Source organism: Penicillium malachiteum (assembly GCF_028827825.1).
Source record: "Penicillium malachiteum strain IBT 17515 chromosome Unknown utg000002l:1.0-8849297.0:1.0-8852440.0, whole genome shotgun sequence".
Classification (NCBI taxonomy): domain Eukaryota; kingdom Fungi; phylum Ascomycota; class Eurotiomycetes; order Eurotiales; family Aspergillaceae; genus Penicillium; species Penicillium malachiteum.
This window is the reverse complement of record NW_026643095.1, coordinates 3,618,263-3,642,958: the sequence shown is the minus strand read 5'-3', so window position 1 is coordinate 3,642,958 and position 24,696 is coordinate 3,618,263. Positions and strand designations below refer to the sequence as shown.

General features: G+C 48.1%; 10 protein-coding genes across 10 annotated transcripts; 8 read left to right on the top strand and 2 right to left on the bottom strand.

Annotated features, from left to right (window-relative positions):
* Nucleotides 1-14: 14 nt before the first annotated feature.
* N7483_004415 (alpha,alpha-trehalase) lies at nucleotides 15-2,443 on the top strand (the record flags this gene model as incomplete). Its single annotated transcript, XM_057087852.1, has 5 exons — nucleotides 15-134; nucleotides 217-289; nucleotides 343-464; nucleotides 514-2,255; nucleotides 2,314-2,443. 5 exons carry the CDS (start codon nucleotides 15-17, stop codon nucleotides 2,441-2,443), a joined length of 2,187 nt encoding a protein of 728 aa, XP_056947681.1.
* A 2,532-nt stretch (nucleotides 2,444-4,975) lies between these two features.
* Nucleotides 4,976-6,741, top strand: N7483_004414 (isocitrate lyase 1; the record flags this gene model as incomplete). Its single annotated transcript, XM_057087851.1, has 3 exons — nucleotides 4,976-5,179; nucleotides 5,255-5,410; nucleotides 5,485-6,741. The coding sequence occupies 3 exons, from the start codon at nucleotides 4,976-4,978 to the stop codon at nucleotides 6,739-6,741; spliced, it is 1,617 nt and encodes a 538-aa protein (XP_056947680.1).
* Nucleotides 6,742-7,586: 845 nt separating this feature from the next.
* Nucleotides 7,587-9,311, top strand: N7483_004413 (hexadecenal dehydrogenase; the record flags this gene model as incomplete). The annotated part of the gene is made up of 4 exons (XM_057087850.1): nucleotides 7,587-7,729; nucleotides 7,786-8,016; nucleotides 8,090-8,889; nucleotides 8,944-9,311. The coding sequence occupies 4 exons, from the start codon at nucleotides 7,587-7,589 to the stop codon at nucleotides 9,309-9,311; spliced, it is 1,542 nt and encodes a 513-aa protein (XP_056947679.1).
* Nucleotides 9,312-10,403: 1,092 nt separating this feature from the next.
* N7483_004412 (uncharacterized protein) lies at nucleotides 10,404-11,098 on the top strand (the record flags this gene model as incomplete). The annotated part of the gene is made up of 2 exons (XM_057087849.1): nucleotides 10,404-10,855; nucleotides 10,927-11,098. 2 exons carry the CDS (start codon nucleotides 10,404-10,406, stop codon nucleotides 11,096-11,098), a joined length of 624 nt encoding a protein of 207 aa, XP_056947678.1.
* Nucleotides 11,099-12,484: 1,386 nt separating this feature from the next.
* On the top strand, nucleotides 12,485-13,698 carry N7483_004411 (uncharacterized protein; the record flags this gene model as incomplete). The annotated part of the gene is made up of 2 exons (XM_057087848.1): nucleotides 12,485-12,899; nucleotides 12,971-13,698. The coding sequence occupies 2 exons, from the start codon at nucleotides 12,485-12,487 to the stop codon at nucleotides 13,696-13,698; spliced, it is 1,143 nt and encodes a 380-aa protein (XP_056947677.1).
* A 506-nt stretch (nucleotides 13,699-14,204) lies between these two features.
* Nucleotides 14,205-16,204, bottom strand: N7483_004410 (putative AP-3 adaptor complex subunit mu; the record flags this gene model as incomplete). Its single annotated transcript, XM_057087847.1, has 3 exons — nucleotides 14,205-15,630; nucleotides 15,691-16,110; nucleotides 16,161-16,204. The coding sequence occupies 3 exons, from the start codon at nucleotides 16,202-16,204 to the stop codon at nucleotides 14,205-14,207; spliced, it is 1,890 nt and encodes a 629-aa protein (XP_056947676.1).
* A 208-nt stretch (nucleotides 16,205-16,412) lies between these two features.
* Nucleotides 16,413-16,789, top strand: N7483_004409 (uncharacterized protein; the record flags this gene model as incomplete). The annotated part of the gene is made up of 2 exons (XM_057087846.1): nucleotides 16,413-16,497; nucleotides 16,608-16,789. 2 exons carry the CDS (start codon nucleotides 16,413-16,415, stop codon nucleotides 16,787-16,789), a joined length of 267 nt encoding a protein of 88 aa, XP_056947675.1.
* Nucleotides 16,790-17,192: 403 nt separating this feature from the next.
* Nucleotides 17,193-17,963, bottom strand: N7483_004408 (uncharacterized protein; the record flags this gene model as incomplete). The annotated part of the gene is made up of 1 exon (XM_057087845.1): nucleotides 17,193-17,963. The coding sequence occupies one exon, from the start codon at nucleotides 17,961-17,963 to the stop codon at nucleotides 17,193-17,195; it is 771 nt and encodes a 256-aa protein (XP_056947674.1).
* A 707-nt stretch (nucleotides 17,964-18,670) lies between these two features.
* N7483_004407 (uncharacterized protein) lies at nucleotides 18,671-22,318 on the top strand (the record flags this gene model as incomplete). Its single annotated transcript, XM_057087844.1, has 5 exons — nucleotides 18,671-18,763; nucleotides 18,885-18,911; nucleotides 18,971-19,114; nucleotides 19,187-22,150; nucleotides 22,214-22,318. The coding sequence occupies 5 exons, from the start codon at nucleotides 18,671-18,673 to the stop codon at nucleotides 22,316-22,318; spliced, it is 3,333 nt and encodes a 1,110-aa protein (XP_056947673.1).
* A 620-nt stretch (nucleotides 22,319-22,938) lies between these two features.
* N7483_004406 (pepsin-like aspartic protease) lies at nucleotides 22,939-24,469 on the top strand (the record flags this gene model as incomplete). Its single annotated transcript, XM_057087843.1, has 3 exons — nucleotides 22,939-23,289; nucleotides 23,462-24,328; nucleotides 24,386-24,469. 3 exons carry the CDS (start codon nucleotides 22,939-22,941, stop codon nucleotides 24,467-24,469), a joined length of 1,302 nt encoding a protein of 433 aa, XP_056947672.1.
* Nucleotides 24,470-24,696: the final 227 nt, after the last annotated feature.

The window sequence follows — 24,696 nt, the reverse complement described above, 5'->3', positions numbered from 1 at the left end:
TGCATCGCTAGAGAATGAGCTCGTCAAACGCCCCTCAACGGCAGGGCTCTATTGATCCTTTTTCTCATCCGGATGATTATTATGGCAACGAAGAATCCCTGGCAAGGATTCGTCGCGGACGTACCTTTTCGGCGGTAAGCAGCCACCATCACCACACCATAGGTACCTAAACGCCCGGGACCTCCGGCTAATATACTTTTATCACGAACTTTTCAGAGCGTGAATGCCTACAGTCGCGAAGATATCAATGAGTTCCTAGGCACTTTGCCCTCCAGGCGAGGAAGTCAAGGTATGTTCTAAACGATTGATTCGAGAGTCCTGCGATTGACCCCGCCTTTACAGATGAGGCATCCCGCCGCCCCCGCAAATTCTTTATCGACGTGGAGGAGACCCTGGAAGCTCTATTGAAGCAGGAAGATACCGATCAGAATATGCAAATTACCATCGAGGATGTTGGCCCCAAGGTATGCCAATCGACCCACATATAGATCTACCGATTGCTAACTCCACTAGGTGCTCTCGGTCGGAACGGCGAACTCATCTGGAATTAATCGGGTAGATGTGCGCGGCACATACATGCTTTCCAACCTGCTTCAGGAGCTCACTATCGCGAAAGATTATGGTCGCAAGCATATCGAGCTCGATGAGGCCCGTCTCAGCGAGAACCCAGTTGCCCGACTTTCGCGACTGATCAAGAATATGTTCTGGAAGGCACTAACAAGACGTATTGATGGGTCGAACATTGAAATAGCTGGAAGAGATCCTAAGGACTGGACATCGGATCCTAGACCTCGTGTCTACATCCCGCCAGGTGCTCCGGAGCAATTTGAATACTATTCCAAGATTGCCGAGCAGCGTCCGGAATTGCGCCTGGAGGTACTTATGTTACAGTCTGATATTACCCCAGAATACATCAACCAGCTGAACGCGAAGCCTGGACTGCTGGCACTAGCTATGGAGAAGAACATTAACGAAGTTACTAAGGAAGAGGAACTGCAGGGTGTTCCATTCGTTGTGCCAGGAGGCCGATTTAATGAGCTTTATGGATGGGACAGCTACATGGAGTCTCTCGGTCTCCTTGTGAGTGATCGAGTTGATCTTGCCAAGGGCATGGTTGTCAATTTCTGTTTCGAGATCAAGCATTATGGAAAGGTCCCCAATGCCAACCGTACCTACTACTTGACTCGTTCGCAGCCCCCATTCCTGACTGACATGGCCCTGCGTGTCTATGACCGAATCAAGCTAGAGCCTGATGCCAAGGACTTCCTTAGAGACTCGATTCTCGCTGCTATCAAGGAGTATTACAGTGTCTGGGCCGCAGAGCCACGTCTCGATCCGGTCAGTGGCCTTTCCAGATACCGCCCAGAAGGATGGGGCGTGCCTCCCGAGACAGAGCCTACCCACTTCACTCATATCCTCACACCGTACGCTAAGAAGCACGGAATGTCATTCGATGGATTCGTTAAGGCCTACAACTCCCGTGAGGTGATTGAGCCCGAGCTAGATGAATACTTCCTGCATGACCGAGGAGTGCGTGAGTCCGGTCACGATACCAGCTACCGCCTTGAAAGAGTATGCGCCAACCTGGCCACCGTTGATCTTAACTCCCTGCTTTACAAGTATGAGGTTGATATCGCGCGTGTCATCCGAACTCACTTCAAGGATAAGTTGGAAATCCCAGCCGAGTTCCGTACCGCCCAGAGCCAGAACATCGACTTTGAGACCTCTGCATCCTGGGACCGTCGCGCTCGTAAGCGTAAGCAGAAGATGGATCAGCTCTGCTGGAGCGAAGAGAAGGGAATGTTCTTCGATTACGATACTGTGAAGAAGGAGCGCAAGGATTATGAGACTGCAACTACTTTCTGGGCCATGTGGGCTGGTCTCGCGACTCCACAGCAGGCTGCCAAGATGGTAGTCCAGGCTCTACCTCGCTTCGAGCACTTTGGTGGTCTTGTCTCTGGCACAGAGGAATCTCGCGGCGCGGTAGGCTTGGAGCGACCGAACCGACAGTGGGATTACCCTTACGGCTGGGCACCACAGCAGATGCTAGCATGGACTGGATTCCTGCGCTACGGATACCAGGATGAAGCGGAGAGATTGGCATACAAATGGTTGTACATGATCACCAAGGCGTTTGTGGATTTCAATGGTGTGGTTGTGGAGAAGTATGATGTGACACGGCCTATTGATCCACACCGTGTTGATGCCGAGTACGGTAACCAAGGCACCGATTTCAAGGGTGCACCGCGTGAAGGGTAAGCTTGGAATCCAATTGTCAATCCGCTCAGTGAATCTTTGCTAATATTTTCATAGTTTTGGCTGGGTCAACGCCAGTTACGTTTACGGATTGGAGATTCTTAACGCACACATGCGCCGTTCTCTGGGTACCATCACGCCTTACGACACATACAAGAAGGCGATTGATGCGCAGAATGCATTTTAATAGGACGGTGCTTTGATGTTGGATATTTTGACGAACCCATGAAAAGAAGCACCCAAAAACCATACCGTATGCGTTGAAGTCAGCTTGGAAGGAACTGACCCTTGGACTTGGTCGTTTGTTCAAGCATGAGTTCGAAAAAAATAAAAAAGGAGCATAGCACATCTTGGCAAAACTGGCACTGATGACATGAAACTTGAAGGCGGGTAAGGGGATGTGTACAGGCGCCGGGTTGATACATGCATGGTCTTTACTATTCTGTTTACGGATGATTTATTGAATTCTGGGGAGTTCCCAGCTCCCATTAGTAGCATGGTCTTGGTGGAGGAGCAATTAGAAACACATGTAGTTTTGTTTCAAACTTGAATGTTCAAATGTTATTTAGGACCCTCACGCTAGTTCAATATTATCGCTTGCTATCATGAGTATCCACAACCCTGAGGCTATAGTGTAGAAGCCCGGGTCCAATCCCCGCAGTTCCAACATTTGAATCAATACATCATGATGGATCCATATGTCCATTGACGCTTCAAGTTAAGCTCAAGTGCTTGGAGTCCAGGCTCTTACCTGTGTGTATTATAGCCCCTCAGCCACAGCGAAAATAATTCGGGCCCGCTCGGTAACCCCTAAGCATTCCGGTCAACGTCCGAAACGAGCGTTAGGGATCCCGATCCGCGTCAAATATAAACGCCATTGAACTGCTGTGGCTCTATAATTGGGACGGCTTGATGCCATAGTTTTGACCATTTGTCACAGTAGTGGGGCGTTCCTTGTTTTCCCGAGGTTGTTCTCGTGAGGAGTGAATCTAGACTGTCAAGCGGAGAGGAGTTACTATTTTGATGGTGATATCTACTAGATACTGGACCTCGGGACTTGTATCTTCTTACTAGTAGTTATACCTAGGTAGATGTTATAGTAAGAGAGTTAAAAGGCTACCATTTTCAGATGAATCTACTAATTCAAATTGTTATGCAAGGTGTCTATCATATTGAGTGGCGCAGAATACGGTCATATCTTCTTACTGGTACTAGTAGTACTTGAACACTATCTGAACCGGCACTGGGGCCCTTTGTCGATTCCGGGCCGCATACAGTAGGTCCAAGTTAGTGTCCTCAGGCTGCTACCAGATGACTCGACAGGGGCGACTAGCTACAAGTTGACCCCAAGGTGCGTAGAGAATGAGCCGAGGTCCAACGAAGGCGGTTAGACTGAGTCATTTAAGGATACACAGTGGATGACTCTTATTGGATACGCATTTACGACGAATGGACTGTTTGCTCCGGTCTATATTCGTGGTGTTTCCAAGTTGTTTCGTAGATTCGGACTCGAGTAATGTAGATCTTCAATGGTGCGAACGTGCCAGCGCTGGAGTGGTCCATCCTTATTCCCAGCTGCGGTAGATCCTGGGGTATTCGTTCTTCCCTGGGGTTCGGATAAACGTTTGGAATAAATCTGGGGACTATGCATGGTGGGTAAGATGTGGTTGAAACCGGGTGCATGTACAGAGGCGGGTCTGATGTATTCCAAGGTTGTGTTTTTTTAAATGTGAAAAGACATTGGAAACCACTAATGCATGCAGAGTCGGGTTCTTCATGGGTTGTTCAGCCCAATATGGGCGGGTGGAGATACACCGAATACCGGGGCATGACAGAACTGTATGGATGACTCAGATGTACCTTGAGGTTATTCCGTGAGATAAGATCAGGATTATGAGACTAAATGGGAAGAATAATCGGAAAAAAGCAGGTATAATGATCACAAATATTGATTTTAAATAGGTATCTCATTTTGGCCCTCACTCACATGCCTTTTAAAGCTCCAAATCCCATGATGTCTAATTTCGAGATGCACGTGAAAAATACAGTGTATTGTCACGGATCTCATCCACATGTTCAACGACGTCATTTTATCTTCGTCGTTCCGATCTATTCGCGTCCTTCGAATCCTTGTACGGAACCATAGACATAGATTCGGAAGATCAAAAAATAATTGTCGATATTGAACAGCTTCATTGATGAGATACCGATGGATTTTTCATATCTGAAGACAGAGAAAATGTTCGTGATGCGCCATGTTGCAGTGGCAAGTGCCTCCAAGAGCGCCGAGCCCAATTGTCCATTAGACCGAGGATCACCAGTATCTGGATCCTCTCTCCCGAACCGCACCCGCACACTCCGCCTTTCGGCGTATCATGTATAGTCAAATGTTAGAGAGCCTAGGCATTCTGTGGTTGGACTCTTGGTCTCGGTCAACCGAGCGTTTACCGACTGGGCTGTGACGCATTCGCAAAGTAAATAAGTACCCTGGTTTCCCAGCTGGCTTGTGATCGTGCTTTTCATTTATTATCAAGTGCTTCCCTTGGCTTGTCTTTGCTACAAACCTTTTCTATTCTCTTTTCATGACAATTTGCATTTGTCTATACTTTTATCTTTAATATCCGAGGATTCGCTGGACTATACAGTCATCCCTGAGTACATACATACCAGTCTACTAGATCACCTCTTCGATTGTCTTATTATCCCTACAAAAGTCATCATGGGTCTGTTTGAAGATGAGGACCGCCAATATGCGGCTGATGTTCAGGCTGTTCAGAACTGGTGGATGGATGACCGCTGGCGCTTCACCAAGCGACCATTCACGGCGGAGCAGATTGTGGCAAAGCGCGGCACTTTGACAATTGACTACCCGTCAAATGTCCAGGCCAAGAAGTTATGGCGTACTTTGGAAGGAAACTGGAAGGTATGATAGAAAATCAGCAGACCGTGACATGAATTCCAGTGTGGATAAGCTAACAAGTACTTCTCACATCTACAGACCAAGCAGGCTAGCTACACCTATGGCTGTCTCGAACCCACAATGATCACCCAAATGTGTCAATTCCTCGATACGATCTATGTTTCCGGCTGGCAGAGCTCCTCAACGGCCTCATCTACCGATGAGCCTTCCCCTGATCTGGCGGATTACCCCATGGTATGTGGAAAATGAAAAAAAGGATCCCTAGAAAGCTATACTCAGATGTGCATGGACTTACATATTGCGATTAGGATACCGTCCCCAAAAAGGTCAACCAGTTGTTCATGGCACAGCTCTTCCACGACAGGAAACAACGCGAAGAGCGCATTACTACCCCCAAGGACCAACGGTCCAAGGTGGCAAATGTTGACTACCTGCGTCCCATCATTGCTGATGCCGACACCGGTCACGGTGGTTTGACTGCCGTCATGAAATTGACCAAGCTGTTTGTTGAGCGCGGTGCTGCCGGTATTCACATTGAAGACCAAGCTCCTGGTACTAAGAAGTGCGGCCACATGGCCGGTAAGGTACTTGTCCCTATTAGCGAACACATCAACCGCCTCGTGGCTATTCGTGCCCAGGCCGACATTATGGGCTCCGATCTTCTGGCCATTGCCCGTACCGACTCCGAGGCCGCCACCCTCATCACCTCCACCATCGACCACCGAGACCACTCTTTTGTCGTCGGTGCCACAAACCCCAACATCCAACCCTTGAACGACCTGATGTTTGCCGCTGAGCAATCCGGCAAGAACGGTGCCGCTCTCCAGGCTATCGAAGACCAATGGGTCGCGCAGGCCGGTCTCAAGCTCTTCGATGAAGCTGTCATCGACACTATCAACGCCAGCGCGGGCAGTAACAAGCAGGCACTCATTGATCAATACCTCAAGGCTGCTAAGGGCAAGAGCAACGGCGAAGCCCGTGCTATCGCCAAGGCCATCACCGGTGTGGACATCTACTTCAACTGGGATGCTCCTCGTACCCGTGAGGGTTTCTACCGCTACAAGGGTGGTACTCAGTGCGCCGTGAACCGCGCGATTGCTTACGCACCATTCGCGGATCTCATCTGGATGGAGAGCAAGTTGCCAGACTACAAGCAGGCAAAGGAGTTCGCAGACGGTGTACACGCCATCTGGCCCGAGCAGAAGCTCGCATACAACCTCTCCCCCTCGTTTAACTGGAAGAAAGCGATGCCTCGTGATGAGCAGGAGACTTATATTAAGCGTCTCGGCGAGTTGGGTTACTGCTGGCAGTTTATCACTCTCGCTGGTCTGCACACTACTGCGCTTATCTCACACCAGTTCGCCAAGGCATATGCCAAGAATGGTATGCGTGCTTATGGTGAACTGGTTCAGGAACCAGAGATGGAACAAGGTGTTGATGTAGTGACTCACCAGAAATGGAGTGGTGCGAACTATGTTGATAACTTGCTCAAGATGGTTTCGGGTGGTGTGAGTAGTACTGCAGCTATGGGTAAGGGAGTGACCGAGGACCAATTCAAGCACTAGATTAGTGTTAATGTGGGTCTTAAACGTTTACGATTTGGCGTTGATTTTTTTTTTCTCTTTTCTTTGAAGTCATTTTTCTCTTTCCTGTCTATATTTTTTGATTCCCATCGGCATGCCCCCACGAGGCCATCATTTGCATTAGTCAAATTAATGCATGAGTTACCTAGTACTTGATGCTTGAATGAAACATGTTGGATTTTTCAAACTTGGAAATTTTGGGGGTTTCTGAGCCCCTGAATGTTTCACATCTCTCTCTGCTAGTATTATTAGAGTTATGATTAGGACAAAAAAGTACTAGTATTAGTACTCCCACTGGTTACCGTAATCTCACTCTCATTTACTGAGCTAAAATCCTCACATCTTACATGAACAAATGGGGCCACGGCCTTTTTTAACATTGGAACTGGGGCCGTGGCGTGAAACCGCGGCTCACGGGTGCAGGTGGGGGCTTCCTTAAGGGTTGGGGGCTTTTTGGGGGCGACAGGTTTCTGCAGTGACGTTGACTATATAGTGATTACTTTTAAAATAATCAGAAGGAATTGATTAGATGAACCATCGGCATAACTTATCTCTCCGATCAATACAAAAATAATTAAACTTCAAATTGAAGCAAAACATTTCCAAAATTCTACTAACCAAAACAGCAAAAGAGGTCCGGGATCGACATTCGGTTCAAGGTAAAGCGCCGAAGCGCATGTGGATATCTGTGATGCGGAGAACTTCCAACTTCCAAGGTTATTAAATAGTACCCGAGCTCCCCCTCCAGCTATACTCTTTTAATTTCTTAATCTTTTCTTCTCCTTTCTCCTTCTCAATTCTCCCATATTTCTTCACATCTCGACACAATGGGTGTGACACTCACCGAGTTACAATACACTCCCATCGAGGAGATCCCTGCTCGAGTCTCCACCGCCCAGAAGACTTTCCTTGAACACAAGACACGCGATGTGGAGTTCCGTCTTCTCCAGTTGCGCAAGTTTTATTGGGCGTAAGTTTGCATGCAAAACTGACCCTTGGAAGAAAACTAACAAAGTATTTGAATAGCATCAAGGACCACGGCGAGGAAATCGTCCAGGCTCTTGCCAAGGACCTGAACAAGCCGCGATTCGAGGCCGAGAATTTCGAGGTTGAATGGGTGCTCAATGATATTGTATTCACCTCCAAGAACCTGTACAAATGGATGGAGGATGAGAAACCCGCCGATATCGACTTCTCTTTCAAGTTTATGAACCCAAAGATCCGAAAGGATCCCCTGGGTTGTGTTTTGGTGATTGGGTATGTCGTGGCCTTTTCGAAAGCTCGGACTCGGAATGCGCAGACTAACCATTTTCTTCTTTTTTACTTCCAGCGCATACAACTTCCCCATCCAATTGACTCTGGGTCCCGTTATTGGTGCTATCGCAGCTGGAAACACCGTGGTTATCAAGCCCAGCGAGAGCGCTTCTTACAGCGCGGCTGTTATGCAAAAGATTATTGAGTCTAGCCTCGACCCCTCATGCTACACTGTTGTTCAAGGCGGTATTCCCGAAACACAAGCCTTGCTGGCTCAGCGCTGGGATAAGATCTTCTTCACCGGTAGTGCCAATGTTGGTCGCATCATCGCCAAGGCTGCGGCCCCTAACTTGACTCCGGTCGTTCTGGAGCTGGGTGGCATCAACCCGGCTATTATCTCCAGAAATGCCGACCCGCGATTGGTGGCCCGCCGTTTGCTCTGGGCTAAGGCCGTTAACGCGGGTCAGCTCTGTACCTCGCAGAACTATCTGCTTGTCGAGAAGTCTATTGTGCCACAGGTCGTTCAGGAGTTCAAGAACGCCTACAACGAGTTCTATCCCAATGGCGCTAAGAACTCAACTGATTTCGCGCATATCATCAATGATGGACATTTCCAGCGCCTGAAGGGTATGCTGGATAACACTAAGGGTGAAATTCTGATGGGTGGCACGATGGATGAGAAGTCCCGGTTTATCGATATTACCATGGTCCAGGTTGACTCAGTTGAGGACTCCATGTGTAGCCAAGAAAGCTTCGGTCCTTTCATTACGATCCTCCCCGTGGAGAATCTAGATGAGGCTATTAGAGTTGCGAATGGCGTTCAGAGTACCCCGCTGGGTGTGTACCCATTCGGCTCAAAGGCTGATACTGACAAGAGTAAGCAAAAGTCCCATTTACTATCCACTCAACCCCCAAGCTAACGTGTTCCAGTTATCAATTCTACTCGCTCCGGTGGTGTCGCCGTTAATGACGCTTCCCTGCACATCCCCACACTTCAATTCGGCGGTGTCGGTGAGAGTGGAAATGGCGCTTACCGTGGTCGTGCCAGCTTCGACGTCTGGGTCCACCGTCGTACAGTCACAACCAGTCCCAGCTGGGTTGAAAGATTCCTCGCTATCCGCTACCCGCCGTATGCTGGCAAGGTCGAGAAGTTCCAGGCTGCCAGCAGCTTGAAGCCCGACTTTGACCGCGACGGTCGCAAGCTGTCCTGCGGATGGTTGCGCTATTTCTTGACCCTCGGTGGTGGCAATGCCAAAACCGGTGCGGGTCGTGCCGTTGCTGTCGCTGCCAGTGAGTAAACCCCTTCTGCTGTTATTTTCTCCCTTTTGATATGTGTGATCTCCATTGTTGTATTTTGCTATATTCCCCAAATTTTTGCTCAAATACCCCTTGAGATTTTAATGCTTGGTCTTCTTGTCATTGTCTCATCTTCTCACCCTGTTCATCTCCATCAGACGAAGGAGACGACAAATGAACCTGGATACTTCCTGGCTTGGTCAACCCGACATCTTCATGTCATATTCAAATTCCCCAAAGCGAGCTTCTACAGATCGACTCGTCACCCTACACTCATTCTTTCCCCTTTTCCTTGATTCACAAGACTTGATACCCCCAAGACAAACCAGATACACTTCTTAAATGCTTAATTTTAATGGAGATTCACATTTCCTTTGTCAACGCAATTCAAAAGAGCATATTCTAACGACTCTGTAGTTGCCTACGTCGTGCTTCAATTTCTGGAACGCCGATCTTCAAAACTTTGAGGAACTTGAATGAGCATAACGCGGATGGGTTACGGAGTTTACTTTCTTTTTAAGTGTATATTAAAATGAATAGCTCTAGCGAATCGATTTCGGGACTTGATATTGCCGATCTTCATTTATGACCGGAGGTTGGCTACTGTGATCTGCAATAAACGTTTTTAATCTCGGCTTACGACCCACCTTGACACATCGGTGGACCCTGTCTCTTTTGATTGAGCCGTTTGTCTGGACCTTGATCGATTCGGAGGGTTTTGTGAAGCGTAATGATCCCTCAGTTGCTGTTCCGGTACTTGTAGCTTCGTTTTACCTGTGAATTACCGGCATCTTCAAATGTTGAAGTTGTCAATCTATGTCCAAGTTGGCTTGCGACGTCATAGTATGAGTTATCGGAGTTCGAAGTGGCTTGGGATATGAAGTCCAATCAAGAGCTGTACATGGATTGGTCGTGATCGTGCATATGTGGCGATAAAACAAGGATCCAATCAAAGCGACAGGTGACCCAGCAGGACAACGCATCATGCCCAGGTGGGCGCTTAGAGTCAACTCAGTCTCACCGGTGGATAGCGGGAGACTCCCATTTTTTGGGGGGTTTCAGTATTGATAACCTGATCTTTCTTGTTGTCTGCCATGGCCGAGCTTTCGCTGGTATCCAGCGTTGCTGGGGTCATATCTCTAGGCCTTTCTGTATGTCAAGGCTTAGTGACATATTCATCACATTTCAAATCCTTCCACGATGAGACCGGTGATGTCGCGACCAAGGCCAAAGGGCTTGAGATAGTTCTGAAGGCTATTTCCGACCTCATCTCGAATCCTGATGCTTTCAACCGTTCTTCCTCCATCGTTGCCGAGAAAATAAAAACGGCTAGCCAGTGCCTTTTGGATTGCAAGCAGGGTTTGGAGAAGTTGAAGTCATCTTTGGACGAAGTGAAGCGTGACTCCTCGTCAGGCAAGTCTCAGAAGGCGAAGCAATATCTCGAACGATGTCTTTACCCTCTTCGATGGGGGAATCTGGTGGGTCGAGTTGATACGATTGAGGGTTTGCAGAGCAACCTGGAGATGGCGCTCAGCTCGTTGAGAATGTACGCTAGGAATTTTTCCATCGGTCAACTCATATCGATAAGAAATTTGAGCTAACATGATGACTGCACAGTGCCATGGATATCGATGGAAAAGTTGAGAACGACAATCGAATGAAGTCAGTTGAGGCAGCGATTTTGAATATTGCCGTAGATACAGGGAAAATTGAAGGCTTGGAAGACATGCTCAGGAAGGTTGTCGAAAGACAAGAGAAGGCAAATGGGCGTTGCGACAAAATTGTCTGAGATTATCACCACCAACATGACGAAAGATGGAGACTAACAAGGTCTAGATCTCGATGGCGTTCAAATGGCAATTACAGCCAATTCTAGAGCCAGCCTTGCTGGAGACTTTCCAAAATGATCACCAGCAAAATCTCCAAGATTTCCATCACACAGGAGACATGATGGTTCGGGCTCGGCATCAACGTCACAAGTCTCAATCCACATGCTGGTGCTCTTATCCTCGTTCTAATCCCTTCTACTCTGTGCAGACATTTGCCTCTTTTGAATTGGTTCATAAGAAAGGTTGCCCATTCTATTACCCAGGTCAGAAAATCAAGGTTTGGCAAGCGAAGTACACTTTTTGCAACATGTTCCTTTGACGATCTATCTGGGTTGCCTGGAACTGGACCGTTGGAAAAGGACCGTTTAGAATTGGTCAACATCTCTCTGCTCGTCGAGTTGTGGAAAACTCACCGGTTTCAGCTTGATAGATGGTCTTAACCTTCATGATGTAAGTTGGTGGGTTAGGGTATCAGGACCAGATCGAATCAATGCCATCCAGGGCATGTACCGGAACGTGATCTATTTATTCAACAATAAGGATGCATGCCCCACGGATGTAGATGTACATGGACATAATTTCTTGGATGTAAGTGTCGTTCACCCAGGTTACGATGCCCAGATGTCACTGTCGGTATTCAGGTTATTGAGATCTCGGGACAGGAGTATAATGTTTTTAGCATTTTTGAAAGTTGTGGAACGAACCTTGGAGCTTGAAGCTAACTGGTATTCCTAATTCCAGCACATAGTTGATCGATTAATGCAATTTATGAAAATCTCCTGCACCAGCGTGGATTCAAGCTATGAAGTTGTTCTTCAATGCTTTCTCGACATCTTGCACGACATCGACGACCGCGGAATTTTACTCAATTGGTCGAACAATGAGGGGATAACTACTCTCGACAGATTGTCATCCCATTCAAACCGCATTATCTTCCCCAGTGAATATTCCGGTCGGCAGACCCTGGATTTTGTATCGGTGTTCTTGGAAGCAGGGTACATGATAACGGATTGGGGAATAGGTTGGCATGTTTTTCACCAACAAGCCTACCCTTTCCCATTCGGAACAACTTTCCTTCTCAATGAACTCCCAGAGGGAGGTAAGTAATCAAAATCCAATGCGTACTCCTCGGCTGGACTATATTAATTCCCGAAAAGTTATATTGGTCTCCGATCTGCTAGTCCCTTTAGTCTCAAAAGACAAACGACATGTTGAGTCCCTTATTCGAAGTCGATCCGACATGAACACCGTTTTCAATCATTACGTAATGTGGCCTGAGGGGTTGGATATTTTGTTGAATTTCGGGGTTACAATCAGACCAGTGGTCTTTGCGTTACGCAATTGGCATGTCGTTATTCGAAAGTGCCCGACTACTCTTATTCCACGAAAATTCAAACTCTCTCATCGGTTCATTGGAAATCGACTTATTGAGAAATCGAAACGTCCATATACAGGGATTAGTTGTCAGGAATCTGGCGAAGCGAAGGAAGGAGTTGCAATATCTTGCCGAGGCCAATTTACCCAACAATATCCTTGGTCAAGTTCGATTACGGCCAGATGCGCTTATTGGGTACCATGCTGGAAAAGTGTGGCGACTACTGAAATCCTACAAGGTGGAAACCGATTTTACTGAGGATGAAGACTGGCTAGTATATGCCAGCATCAGAATGGACATTCAACTCGCAGAAATGTTGTGGAATGCTGGCTTTAAAGACGTTGATGTACTGAGCGACGAAGGATTTACTTGTTTGATGGTATTAGGTGATCAGGATTGGACCTTAATTGGACTTTTTTCCCATTTGTGTTCTTCATTAACTGGTTGCTTGAAAAAGGTGCGGATCCGTACCGCAAGAGATTGGACTCCCCAGCTTTGCATTATGTCGCAAAGGGGTTTGGCTTGCGTTTGTTGAAGCTGGAAAAAGTTGACTTTGATCCATGGGATCATAAAGAAGCCTTGGAATTAATGAACCTTCTCCAGCGGGACTCATATCTGGATTCTTGTGTCTGTGCCTGCTCTAAGCGTGGCTGCTGTGTTGTTACCAGCTTTGTGCGGGCTTCTACAAGATCTCATTTAGAAAGACCCTTCATGGGTAGATTGGATGGAGTCCAACTTCCAGATTGGTATAAGTATGCCACCTTTGGGATAGGCACTCTGTTCGAAAACGACCCGGAAGCTCTTTTTCGAGCTCTCACTTTTGAAACTCTGGAAATCCGGCATACTTGTGTGCATGTCGCAGGGCCAGGGGACAAGCCGAAACATCCAGATGAAATCAAGGAGATGCAGTGGGAATGGGAGGAGCCCATCCAACTTCTAGAACAGTTGACAGATGAATTCGTTTTTGCATGTGAACACTCACATTTATCAATATTTGATTTTCTGGAAAATTATTGGAATGTTCGCATGGAGGAATGTCTTTTTCCCTCTCGATCTTCACGTCACAAAGATATCCGTCAATTGCGTGAGATCGGAATTATTCTAGAAAAGGACCATGCTATAAAAGACCAAGGAGGATCGGAAGAGAGATGGGAAGATGAATCAGAAGAGGAATCTGAAACTTGAAGGGAAGCGGAAGAAGAGGAAGACAATTATATGTCGTCTACCAAGGAACACGAGGGAGGTAACTTGGACTCGGAGGAGGCCGATGAAGCATACTAGGTCGAGGAGACTCGGACTACTCAAGTGCTATGTCACAACTAGTCCCTAGGTGCTAGCCCTGGAGGTGGGTACCATGTGTAGGTAATTGCCAGTGCCGCCTTAGTAGTACGCATGTATACCTAATGGGTCCATGGATGTGATGGATGAGAACGCACACATGTGCATACAACAACTTGAAGATAGGGCTAACCGGGTTTATACACAATCATAATAGCACTCGAGAGCTACCAGCTTCATTTAGGAAGGTATCTTAATACCAGTGTGAATACTTCCCCGCAATTTGAAGATTTCAAGATCAATCTGGAGTTTATGCCATATATGGTAAAAAAGACTAGCCAGATAAATGTCATACGCTTCATGCATGCCTCATAAATCTCATTGAATATATCAAATAAGTCCATGGATCTCGATCAACAACGACGCTCCACGCCGCGCCGACTCACGCATAAGTACTTCACACCCTTATACGGCTTAACATTTTCTCCAACGCCACGACTGCGGCGTTGATCAATGTTAAGACTGTCTACCTTGATACCAGATGGAAGCCAGCCACGCACTGAGAAGGAGACAGAAGCTGAATTTGGCATAAGGCTCGCGTTGACTTGGGCTTTGGTCCTGCGCGCCACGGGACGAGGTGCAGATGAAGGTGTAAAAAATGATGGGAGTTGCGACGCATTAGGAGAGAGGATATGTGATGGTGGAGGTGTTGGGGTGTGGGCTTTAGAGGGGATAGGGGAAGGAGAGGCAGAAGCCTTGACTCGCTCTTCAGAGACGCCCTCGGCCGGGGCGTCGCCTACGTCTTCTGCGAGGGTAGCAGCAGAACGAGATGACTTTTTGGTTGACTTCTTCTTCTTCTTTTTCTTCTTCGTAGGGTCGGATGATCGAGTTTTCCGGGAAGTGGATGCGGAAGGATTATCATATGAAGCAGGGTCTTCGTAATAACCTTGCAGTAGATTTGCATTGGCATCTTCATCAACCTCTTCTAGGCTGTCAAAGTCGTCATCCGCCGACGGGTAGCCAGCAACAGTACAGCGGAGAGTCGCAGTTCCCGTAATTGTTCCGGCATCGCGCCCAGTAGGAACTCGCCATTCGAGCAGACCAGTGCCAGGAGAGTACTGCGCATCACCACGGCTGGCCTGCATATCCGTAATGTGGCGCACAGACTTCGAAATTGGAACACTGACAACCACCTCCTCTAAGACCGGACCTGTGGAGCTGCTACCACCGAGGAAGGAAGGTGTAGATGTCCCTGATCCACCTCGAGAAGGGGCCGGTCGAGATGAAGATTGACCAGGGAAATCGGTATTGAGAGTTAATCGAACTTCAAAATCAGATCCAGTTGGGCCTATAGACTTGCGGATATCCACAATGGCGGGGAGAAATAGCTTTTCCATATGACTGGGTGGTTGATCGAGATCCGGGTCTATTGGGAGGAGATCGACTTCATATCCAGCTAGGATAAATCCACCATCCGGAGGCACAAAGCTCAGCTCACCTGGACGTTCCCGCCAACGGGCGAGACGAACACAGGGATGGAAGACGGGCAGTTCGACCTTGCGGGCGAGCGCTTGCTGACCACCGGGAGCTGATAGTGACAAAAGTAGATCGGGGACTCCGGATATTTTGGCAGTAAATGCGATAGTACCAGATACCAATGCTGATAGCAGCCGCCCTGATGGTGCCATAGTCACGTTAAGAGATTCGACAATATCGACATATAACTCGTTCGACGTATGCCGTACTCCGGGCCGTCTCCAAGGAATCGCTGGGCCTTGCGCAGCAGCCGCAGCGGCCAGCGACTGTTTGAGAGGATTGCTTGATGTGGGTGTAGAAGAGCTAGATTGAGGAAATTCATCAGGAATGTGATCAATGCGATGCGCAACTGGAAATACTTACCCAGGTACACTGATTCCCCCCAGAAGCTTCCCCATCCAGCCCGGGACCTCGACTACCTCCTGAAGAGAGTTGGGCTCCGTATTACATACCACTCCCGCATCGCACATCTCGTGTAGTAATTGAGCCACAACATCGTAGTTCCCTTGGATCTTCGTTGAAAGAAGCGGAGCACCAACGAAATCCTCCAATACATCCACCACGCGATGTAGGAACTCGAGCACCAAAAGTGGCTCTGTGTCCACTTCACTCACGGCAAGGAACAGTAGATTTGATTGAACTATGGAGTAAACTGTGACCGGCGGGATTGCACTAGGGAAATACAGCAAAGAAGGTCGCGGGGCTGCGTGCGCGAGGTAGAGGGGCAGGATGGCCGCGGCCGAGGGTGGGCGGGCACGGTACACATGTTCGACGATAGGGGCGCTAGGAGGTATGTCAGATCAATTTCAGGGGGTCAGGCTAAACCAGCTCACTTTTGCTCGTCAAATATGTAGAGGGCATCGATCTCGCCGCTCATTTTGGCTGTTGTTTAAGGCAGAAACTCGGAGTTGTATATCGGAGTAGCTCGCAATCAAGCTGTGGATTCTGCCACTGATTCCCGCCCTAGATTACATTTTGGCTGTTCATGATTCCCTCCTTTTGAATATACGTCACTCGATCATTTGAGATTGATATCATTCTTTATTCTACACATTTGTGAAGCTCTTGACTTCTTGTGCTTTATCATGGCTCCATCAACAGACACACAGCACTGGGATATCCAGCAGAAGGACGTCAAACAAGTATTGGCCGAGGAGAAGTACGATGACTGTTTGTCCTGCAGAGTTACTGGTTCGTTTTCAATAACCTCAACATTGTCATATGCTATGAAAATCATAGGGGAATAACTCAAGAACATTTTACTGATTTGTTGGAAATAGGCTCAGCGGCATTCATCGGCCTCGGCGTTTACAGCTACTATACCGGCATGCAAAACCTCCGCAAACAAGAAAAGATTATCATGCAAGGGCCAACAAAATACAAGATGGGCTCAAGGCAGCTTGGTATTGCAACCATCTCTGCTACACTTATTGGCATGGGACTTTGGCGAGCATTCAACTAAGCATTGTTATGTTTCAAAGGGGTTATGATGGGATGTATGATAGAGATGTATAATAAAGTCTACAAGATACTGCTTATGAAGCCAGGAAGCCTTTGGGGGTATTTTAAATTGAAGTTTGATTTGTTCGACTATCAGGACTCCGTGATAGCTACTAGAACTGGGTATCACCACTCAAATCCCTCTATATGCTGTATAAGAAGCCATAGGAAAGCAACGGGGGTTATATAAAAAAAGAGGAAAGAAACAAGAAAGAAAGCCCCAGAAGGCGAAAATGCAGCAAAAACATTATGCAAGAAACCCCTCGTAAGTATGCACCCGAAAAAGAAAGCCCCCAGTGTTAGTGACAATCAGAAAGGAAATTCGTCATCTCGTCTACCTCGTGTAGTCCAGGCAGATAGGTTGCCTAGGTGAAGCGTCCGCGTTTGCCGCCTCCAAACATATCCCGACCATTTGACATTCCAGATAGGTCGAAGAAATCGGGGACTGTGAACTTTCGCTTTGAACCAATGCTAGACGGGGACTCGCGAGGAGGGAAACGGTTGGCTGGACGGTTAAGATTGTTGTGGCGGTGTTGCTGGCGGGAGTTTCGAGGCATGACAGAGACGCTGACGGGAGCACCATCTTGCGAAGGCGATGTCGAATTATCTGAGGGCTGCAGATCCATATCGAGTTCTTGTGGGAAAGCTGGTCCAGCTGTAAAGGTGAAAATAGTGGGAGCTGCCATGGGGCTCTCCTGGGGCTGCGGAGTCACAACGGAGTTATTGGTGTCGGAGCGGGGGGCCGGGTTCGATGTAGAGGTTGTACGAGGCGTGGGTTCAGGGTCCTTGCGAGGGTTGGCTGGAGTGGCGCTTCGATCACGCTTCTCCGAGTCACGCTCCTCCTCATCACTGCTTTGAGATCCAGTTCCATCACATTTCTCTGTTGCCCATTGTCGAACTCGCCAGCCCTCTCCATCTCCCAGTCCTAAATTCTCACGGTCCAAGAAATGAAGAAGATCTTCCAGAGCGTCTTGATAGCCAGTTTGTCTGGCCTGAGCCTGCTCGCAAACCGCATTCTTATAAAGGTTGGTGACAGATAGAGCGGCGGCCTTGAAAGCTTGCAGGAGTTGCTCTGGTGGCTGCGAACGCGGGGTCGAGCTCGGCAGGGACGTGTTGAGAGATCTCATAGAATCCATGGTTGAAAGGAAGTCGGTAGTCAAGGAGTTTGCAGATTGACAGAAAGGGGGGGAAGGAAGCTGTGATCGCAGCGTAATCTGATGTATCGTGTCCGGTCAGGCCACAGGGATTCGGGTGGTTGAGGAGTTTGTAGCACGGAGACAAAGGCGGAAGGTAAATATAGAAGGATTTGTAGCAAAGAAAGTAAAAGAAAGTCACGGTATAAGCCGGAAAGCCTGCAAGATTATACCCAAGCTCTATAGTCTAAAAGAGACCAAGTTTATAGAGGGGGAGACTAGCGAGTACTTGTTGCTGCAGATGATCGGCTACTGCTTTTTGCACTGACCCGGTAACGTGACCCCACTTATCGGATCAATGGCTATTCCGAAGGGCGGTGAATACCCATGCTGACGTAAGATCATTCACCCAACCAGCGCGTGCAAATCGCCGCCTGCCGCGCTTTCCCATTTGCTCTTCTTCAGCGCGACTTGCACGGCGTTTCTTCCCTTCACTGATTGCGCCCATTGTCTTTCTTCTTACACGACTTTGGATTCAGTCTCTTTGGATAATTCGCAACTTGCAACTCTTGAAGCTCTACATTTTTTCATCTTTCTCCAATTTTTCAAACCCTCTTCCTTCATTACTATCTATCAAGCTACACAGTTTAACGTGACGGACGTGCTTGTGCTTAAGGAGTTCTTGCGCTCTGCGCATTGAAGCAAAAACCATGGCACCAGCCGCCGACTCCCCGTCTCAGGTTGACACCCCGATGACAGATGTCAATGATGAGGCTATCCCATCAGTTCCCGTGGACGCGCCGGTAAGTGAATCTTTATTATATGCCCCAGCCCTTAATTACCACATCGCTATGCTGGCATAAATTGGACAAAAATTGGCGTTCCAGAGTCTTGAGACTAATCATTATGGGTTTATTCATCCAGAGCTACCAAGATACCCCTGATTACACGGTAAATCACTATTTCTCCTCCCACAATCTTAAGAATCAACTGACGATTCCCCGCTATAGGACTCGGATACCAACCCTAATACCACAGCGAGCAGCGTCGCAGGCGATGTTGCTTTAGGAGATGGCCGACGACGCAGATCAGAGGCTACACAGTTGAGGAAAAGTATTCTGGGCAAGAAGCAAAGCCGCCTGGACGAGTCAAAGGTAAGATCGAGCGACTTGGTACATACAATGCCTACTTTGTGCAAAACTGATCGTCCGAACTACTACGAATAGGAAGATGATTCGATTCGCCGATTCCGTTACCTTCTCGGTCTGACTGATTTGTTCCGCCACTTCATCGAAACCAACCCTAACCCTCGTATCAAGGAGATCATGGCTGAGATCGATCGTCAAAACGAGGAGTCGGAGGCCAAGGCTCGCAAAGTGACTGCGCGGTCGGGTGGTGCAGGCGGAGATAGACGCCGCAGAACTGAGCAGGAAGAGGATGCAGAGCTTCTGCAAGATGAGAAAAGTGGTGGCGAAACGACTACAGTGTTCCGAGAATCACCCGCTTTCATTCACGGAGAGTTGCGTGACTACCAGATTGCCGGTCTCAACTGGCTGGTTTCTCTCCATGAGAATGGTATCTCCGGTATCCTTGCCGATGAGATGGGTCTTGGAAAGACCCTGCAGACTATCTCGTTCCTGGGTTATTTGCGCTACGTCTGTGACATCACTGGTCCCCACTTGGTTGCAGTTCCCAAGTCTACCCTGGACAACTGGAAGAGAGAATTCGCCAAGTGGATTCCGGAAGTTGATGTCGTGGTCCTTCAGGGTGACAAGGAGGAGCGCCAACGCCTCATCAATGAGCGCTTGGTGGATGAGAAATTCGACGTTTGCATTACCAGTTATGAGATGATTCTTCGCGAGAAGTCGGCCCTGAAGAAGTTCGCTTGGGAATACATCATTATCGATGAAGCTCACCGTATCAAGAATGAGGAGTCTTCGTTATCTCAGATCATCCGTCTATTCAACTCGCGCAACCGCCTTTTGATCACCGGAACTCCTCTACAGAATAATCTACATGAGCTATGGGCCCTACTTAATTTCTTGTTGCCGGATGTTTTCGGTGATTCAGAGGCATTTGATCAGTGGTTTTCCAACCAAGAATCTGACCAGGACACTGTTGTGCAACAGCTTCACCGTGTTCTTCGACCTTTCCTCCTTCGACGTGTTAAAAGCGATGTCGAAAAGAGTTTGCTTCCGAAGCAGGAGATGAATCTTTACGTGCCCATGTCTGATATGCAGGTGAAGTGGTACCAGAAGATTCTGGAAAAGGATATTGATGCCGTCAACGGTGCTGCTGGCAAGCGCGAGTCCAAGACCCGTCTGTTGAATATTGTTATGCAGTTGCGAAAGTGCTGCAACCACCCCTACCTCTTTGAAGGCGCCGAGCCTGGCCCTCCATACACGACTGATGAACATCTTGTATTCAACTCTGGCAAGATGGCTATCTTGGATAAGCTCCTAGGACGTATGCAGGCCGATGGAAGTCGTGTTCTGATCTTTTCCCAGATGAGCCGTGTCCTGGATATCCTGGAAGATTACTGTGTCTTCCGTGAATACAACTACTGTCGAATTGATGGTACCACGGCCCATGAGGACCGTATTGCTGCGATCGATGACTACAATAAGCCGGGCTCAGAGAAGTTCATTTTCCTTCTCACCACCCGTGCTGGTGGTCTGGGTATTAACCTGACCACTGCCGATATTGTGGTACTCTTTGACAGCGATTGGAATCCCCAAGCCGATTTACAGGCCATGGATCGTGCTCATCGAATTGGTCAGACCAAGCAGGTCAAGGTTTTCCGGTTTGTTACTGAAAATGCCATTGAGGAAAAGGTGCTCGAACGAGCAGCCCAAAAGTTGCGCCTGGATCAACTTGTCATTCAGCAAGGCCGTGCTCAGCAGCAGTCTAAGAACGCTCACTCGAAGGATGACTTGCTTGGAATGATTCAACACGGTGCGGCCAATGTTTTCAAAGCTAAGGGTGATGCGGAGGATAGTTCCAACGATATCACTCAGGACGACTTTGAAGCTATTCTGCGCAAGGGCGAAGAGCGAACCGCTGAGTTGAACAAGAAGTACGAGAAATTGGGTATCGATGATCTTCAAAAATTCAGCTCCGAGAGCGCCTACGAATGGAATGGCCAAGACTTTACCGAGCGCAAGAAGGATATCGGCATGACTTGGATCAACCCGGCCAAGCGTGAGCGTAAGGAACAGTTCTATTCTATTGATAAGTACTACCGCCAGGCTCTGGCTACAGGTGGCCGAACTGCCGACACAAAACCCAAGGCCCCGCGCGCTCCCAAACAAATCACAGTTCACGACTGGCAGTTCTTCCCGCCTGGTCTGCAGGAATTGCAGGAGAAGGAGACTGCCTACTTTCACAAAGAGATTGGATACAAGGCTCCTTTGCCTGAAGGTCCTGAGGAAGAGCTCAGTGAACGCGAAGCTGAGCGTGATCTCGAGCAACAAGAGATTGATAACGCTCAGCCATTGACTAAGGAAGAACGTGTCGAAAAGGAACGCATGTCAGAGGAAGGCTTCTCTACTTGGAACCGCCGTGATTTCCAACAATTCGTCAATGGATCCGCCAAGTTTGGTCGCACCGATTATGTGGGTATCGCCACAGAAGTTGACAGCAAAGAACCAGATGAGGTTGAGGAGTATGCCGAGGTCTTCTGGCAGCGATACACTGAAGTCCAAGATTACCCCAAATACCTTCGGGTGATCGACCAGGGTGAAGATAAGCTTCGCAAGATGAATCACCAGCGTAAGATGCTGCGTAAGAAGATGGAGATGTACCGCGTGCCGCTCCAGCAACTCAAAATTAACTACACTGTGTCTACGACCAACAAGAAGGTGTACACCGAAGAAGAGGATCGCTTCCTTTTGGTCATGCTGGATAAGTACGGAGTTGAAGGCGATGTCCTGTACGAGAAAATCCGTGACGAGGTTCGGGAATCGCCTCTTTTCCGCTTCGATTGGTTCTTCCTCAGCCGTACCCCAGTGGAGATTGGTCGGCGTTGCACTACCTTGCTGAACACTGTGGCAAAGGAATTTGAACCCGACACCAAGGCCAATGGGGAGAGCAAGACAGATGGTAAATCCCGCGGTCGAGACCGTGATGAGGATGAAGAGAACGATGACGCGGCGGCACCTGCAAAGAAGAAGGCTAAGAATGGCGCCACAGTAAGTTTCACTTGATTTTCACTTGTTGGATGATCTTTCCCGACCCCTGCTAACCTGTTTCAGACCAAGGCTAAAGCTGCCAAGGGTGCTAGCAAGACTGCCTCTGCCACAACTTCGCGGGCTGCCAGTGTCTCTAATGCCCCCAAGTCTAAGACTCGAAAGAGATGAATGAGCTGAGATGTATGGGAGACGTATGCCATTTTCCTATTTCTATTTTCTATTTTCTATCTTTATTCCTATTTTTTTTTATTCATTTCTAGTTGTATGTTTTATGGAATAGTTGCTTTTCTGGTGGGGTTCATTTCCGGTTCTGGGGTGTGGATTCGGCGTTGGCAGATGATGTCTTTGGAAAAATGTATCCAATAAGATAGAAATTAATCCAAGGCTTATCTTGTGGCCCTTTAGTGTGAAGTATCATTCAGCTCTCCACCTTTCGCCTGATACACATCATGCCGATCAATGCTACGTGTATCGTTAATAGCAGGTAACTAGACCATTCCCGACGCTAGTCCATGTCACCTGCGATGACGGAATACCCAACATTTAAAGGAGCCTGACGAAGCTCAAATGACCTTGAATCACATTCACAAAATTTCCTGCACACCATAATTCACTTTGAACAATCGGAAAGTTTTTTTTTTCCAGCATAAATAGGTATGTGAGCCCGCCGAGACCTGCCCAGACGCCACAAACCCAATGCATAGTTCCAAGCTTTTTCTAAGCTTCAAGTTACTGACATGTCTATCCTCAAGTTCCTGAAGTCAAAACTCTGCCGCAAATCTCGCACCATGTCGGTAGCTACGAAGATCAAGGTCATTGCGAACCCGCGCTACCAGAAGTCGGGGACCAAGTCGTACGTGCATATGATGCGCAAGTATGGCTTTAACCCGACTAAGCCTGGACCCTACTTCCTCGGCAAAAGTTTACAACAGACTGGCCGGCAGTATACTGATAAGGCCATCGGAGGGCGCGTGCATATGCGCCAGGTGCTGCAGAAGAAGAGTGCCGATAGTGATCAGGTGGGGGAGGTAAGTGCTGACGACGTGCAGAATGATTCGATGTATCTGGCCCAAGTGGGGATTGGTTCTCCGGCCCAGGACCTGAACCTGGACTTTGACACGGGTTCTGCAGATCTTTGGGTAAGTAATGTGATGTCAGAGATTATTTCTTTATTCCTCATCATGTTTAGACTTGTTGTCCTTTTACTTCTTCAACTTTGAAGGGTTGAAGTGGGGTAAAATGGTTCCAGGGTTACATGTCACCCGCTCCAAGGCTATAATGTAAAGTGGACTCCCGCGCTAACCATTTTAGGTTTGGTCCACTAAACTACCCTCAGCCACTCTGTCAAAGTACAATACTCATACTGTCTTTGACTCGAGCAAGTCAAGTACTTTCGAGACATCTGAGGGTTCAACCTGGGAAATCTCCTATGGAGATGGCTCATCTGCCTCTGGCATTGTCGGCACTGATGATGTTAACATCGGCGGCGTTGTTGTCAAGAACCAAGCTGTCGAGCTAGCGGAGAAGATGTCGGATCAATTTGCCAGTGGCGCCGGTGATGGCTTGCTGGGTCTTGCATTCAGTAACATCAACACAGTGAAGCCAACATCCGTCGCTACACCTGTGGAGAACATGATCACTCAGGATGATATCCCCAATAAGCTGTTCACCGCCAAGTTGGGCTCGTGGCGTGATGCTGATGAGCCAGACAAGGGTGCTTCATTCTATACCTTCGGCTTTATTGACCAGGCTACTGTCACGGCCGCGGGAGCGGATATCTCTTATACACCTGTTGACAAGAGCCAGGGATTCTGGCTCTTTGATTCTACTTCGGCTACCGTCAACGGGAAGACAATCACCCGATCTGGTAACACTGCTATCGCCGATACTGGTACCACCCTTGCGCTTGTCGATGACAGTACTTGCAAGGCTATCTACGATGCCATCGAGGGGGCTTACTATGATAGTGACAGCCAAGGATACATCTACCCCTCCGACACCACTGTCGATAATCTGCCTGTTGTATCCTTTGCCGTTGGTGACAAGCAGTTCACTGTTCAGAAGGAAGACCTTGGCTTTACTGAGGCAAAGTCTGGCTATATCTACGGTGGAATCCAGAGTCGTGGAGATATGACTATGGACATTCTGGGTGATACTTTCCTGAAGGGCATCTATGCCGTGAGTAATTCATGAGTATGCTTGATTGACTGTTTTGCTAACATGACCTTCCTATAGGTTTTCGACGTTGGAAATACTCGATTCGGTGCTGTGCAGCGAAAGGAGCTTAACCAGAACCTGTCTGTTCCTTCCGATGACTAGATCTCTGGATTCTGAGTACGATGCCGGGGATTTTTGGTATCATTTCAATTACTAGGGTTAGATTTTCACATACCTACCAGCTTTCACTTGGCTGTATACATAGTTGCCAATTCCAGAACTCAGTCAGATTCAAGTCATAACAGCCGTCGAGATAAGCCCAGGAATTTGTAAAACCAATATTTATGAATAATCAAATTGGCCGATCTCATTCAAGTTATCGATCATCT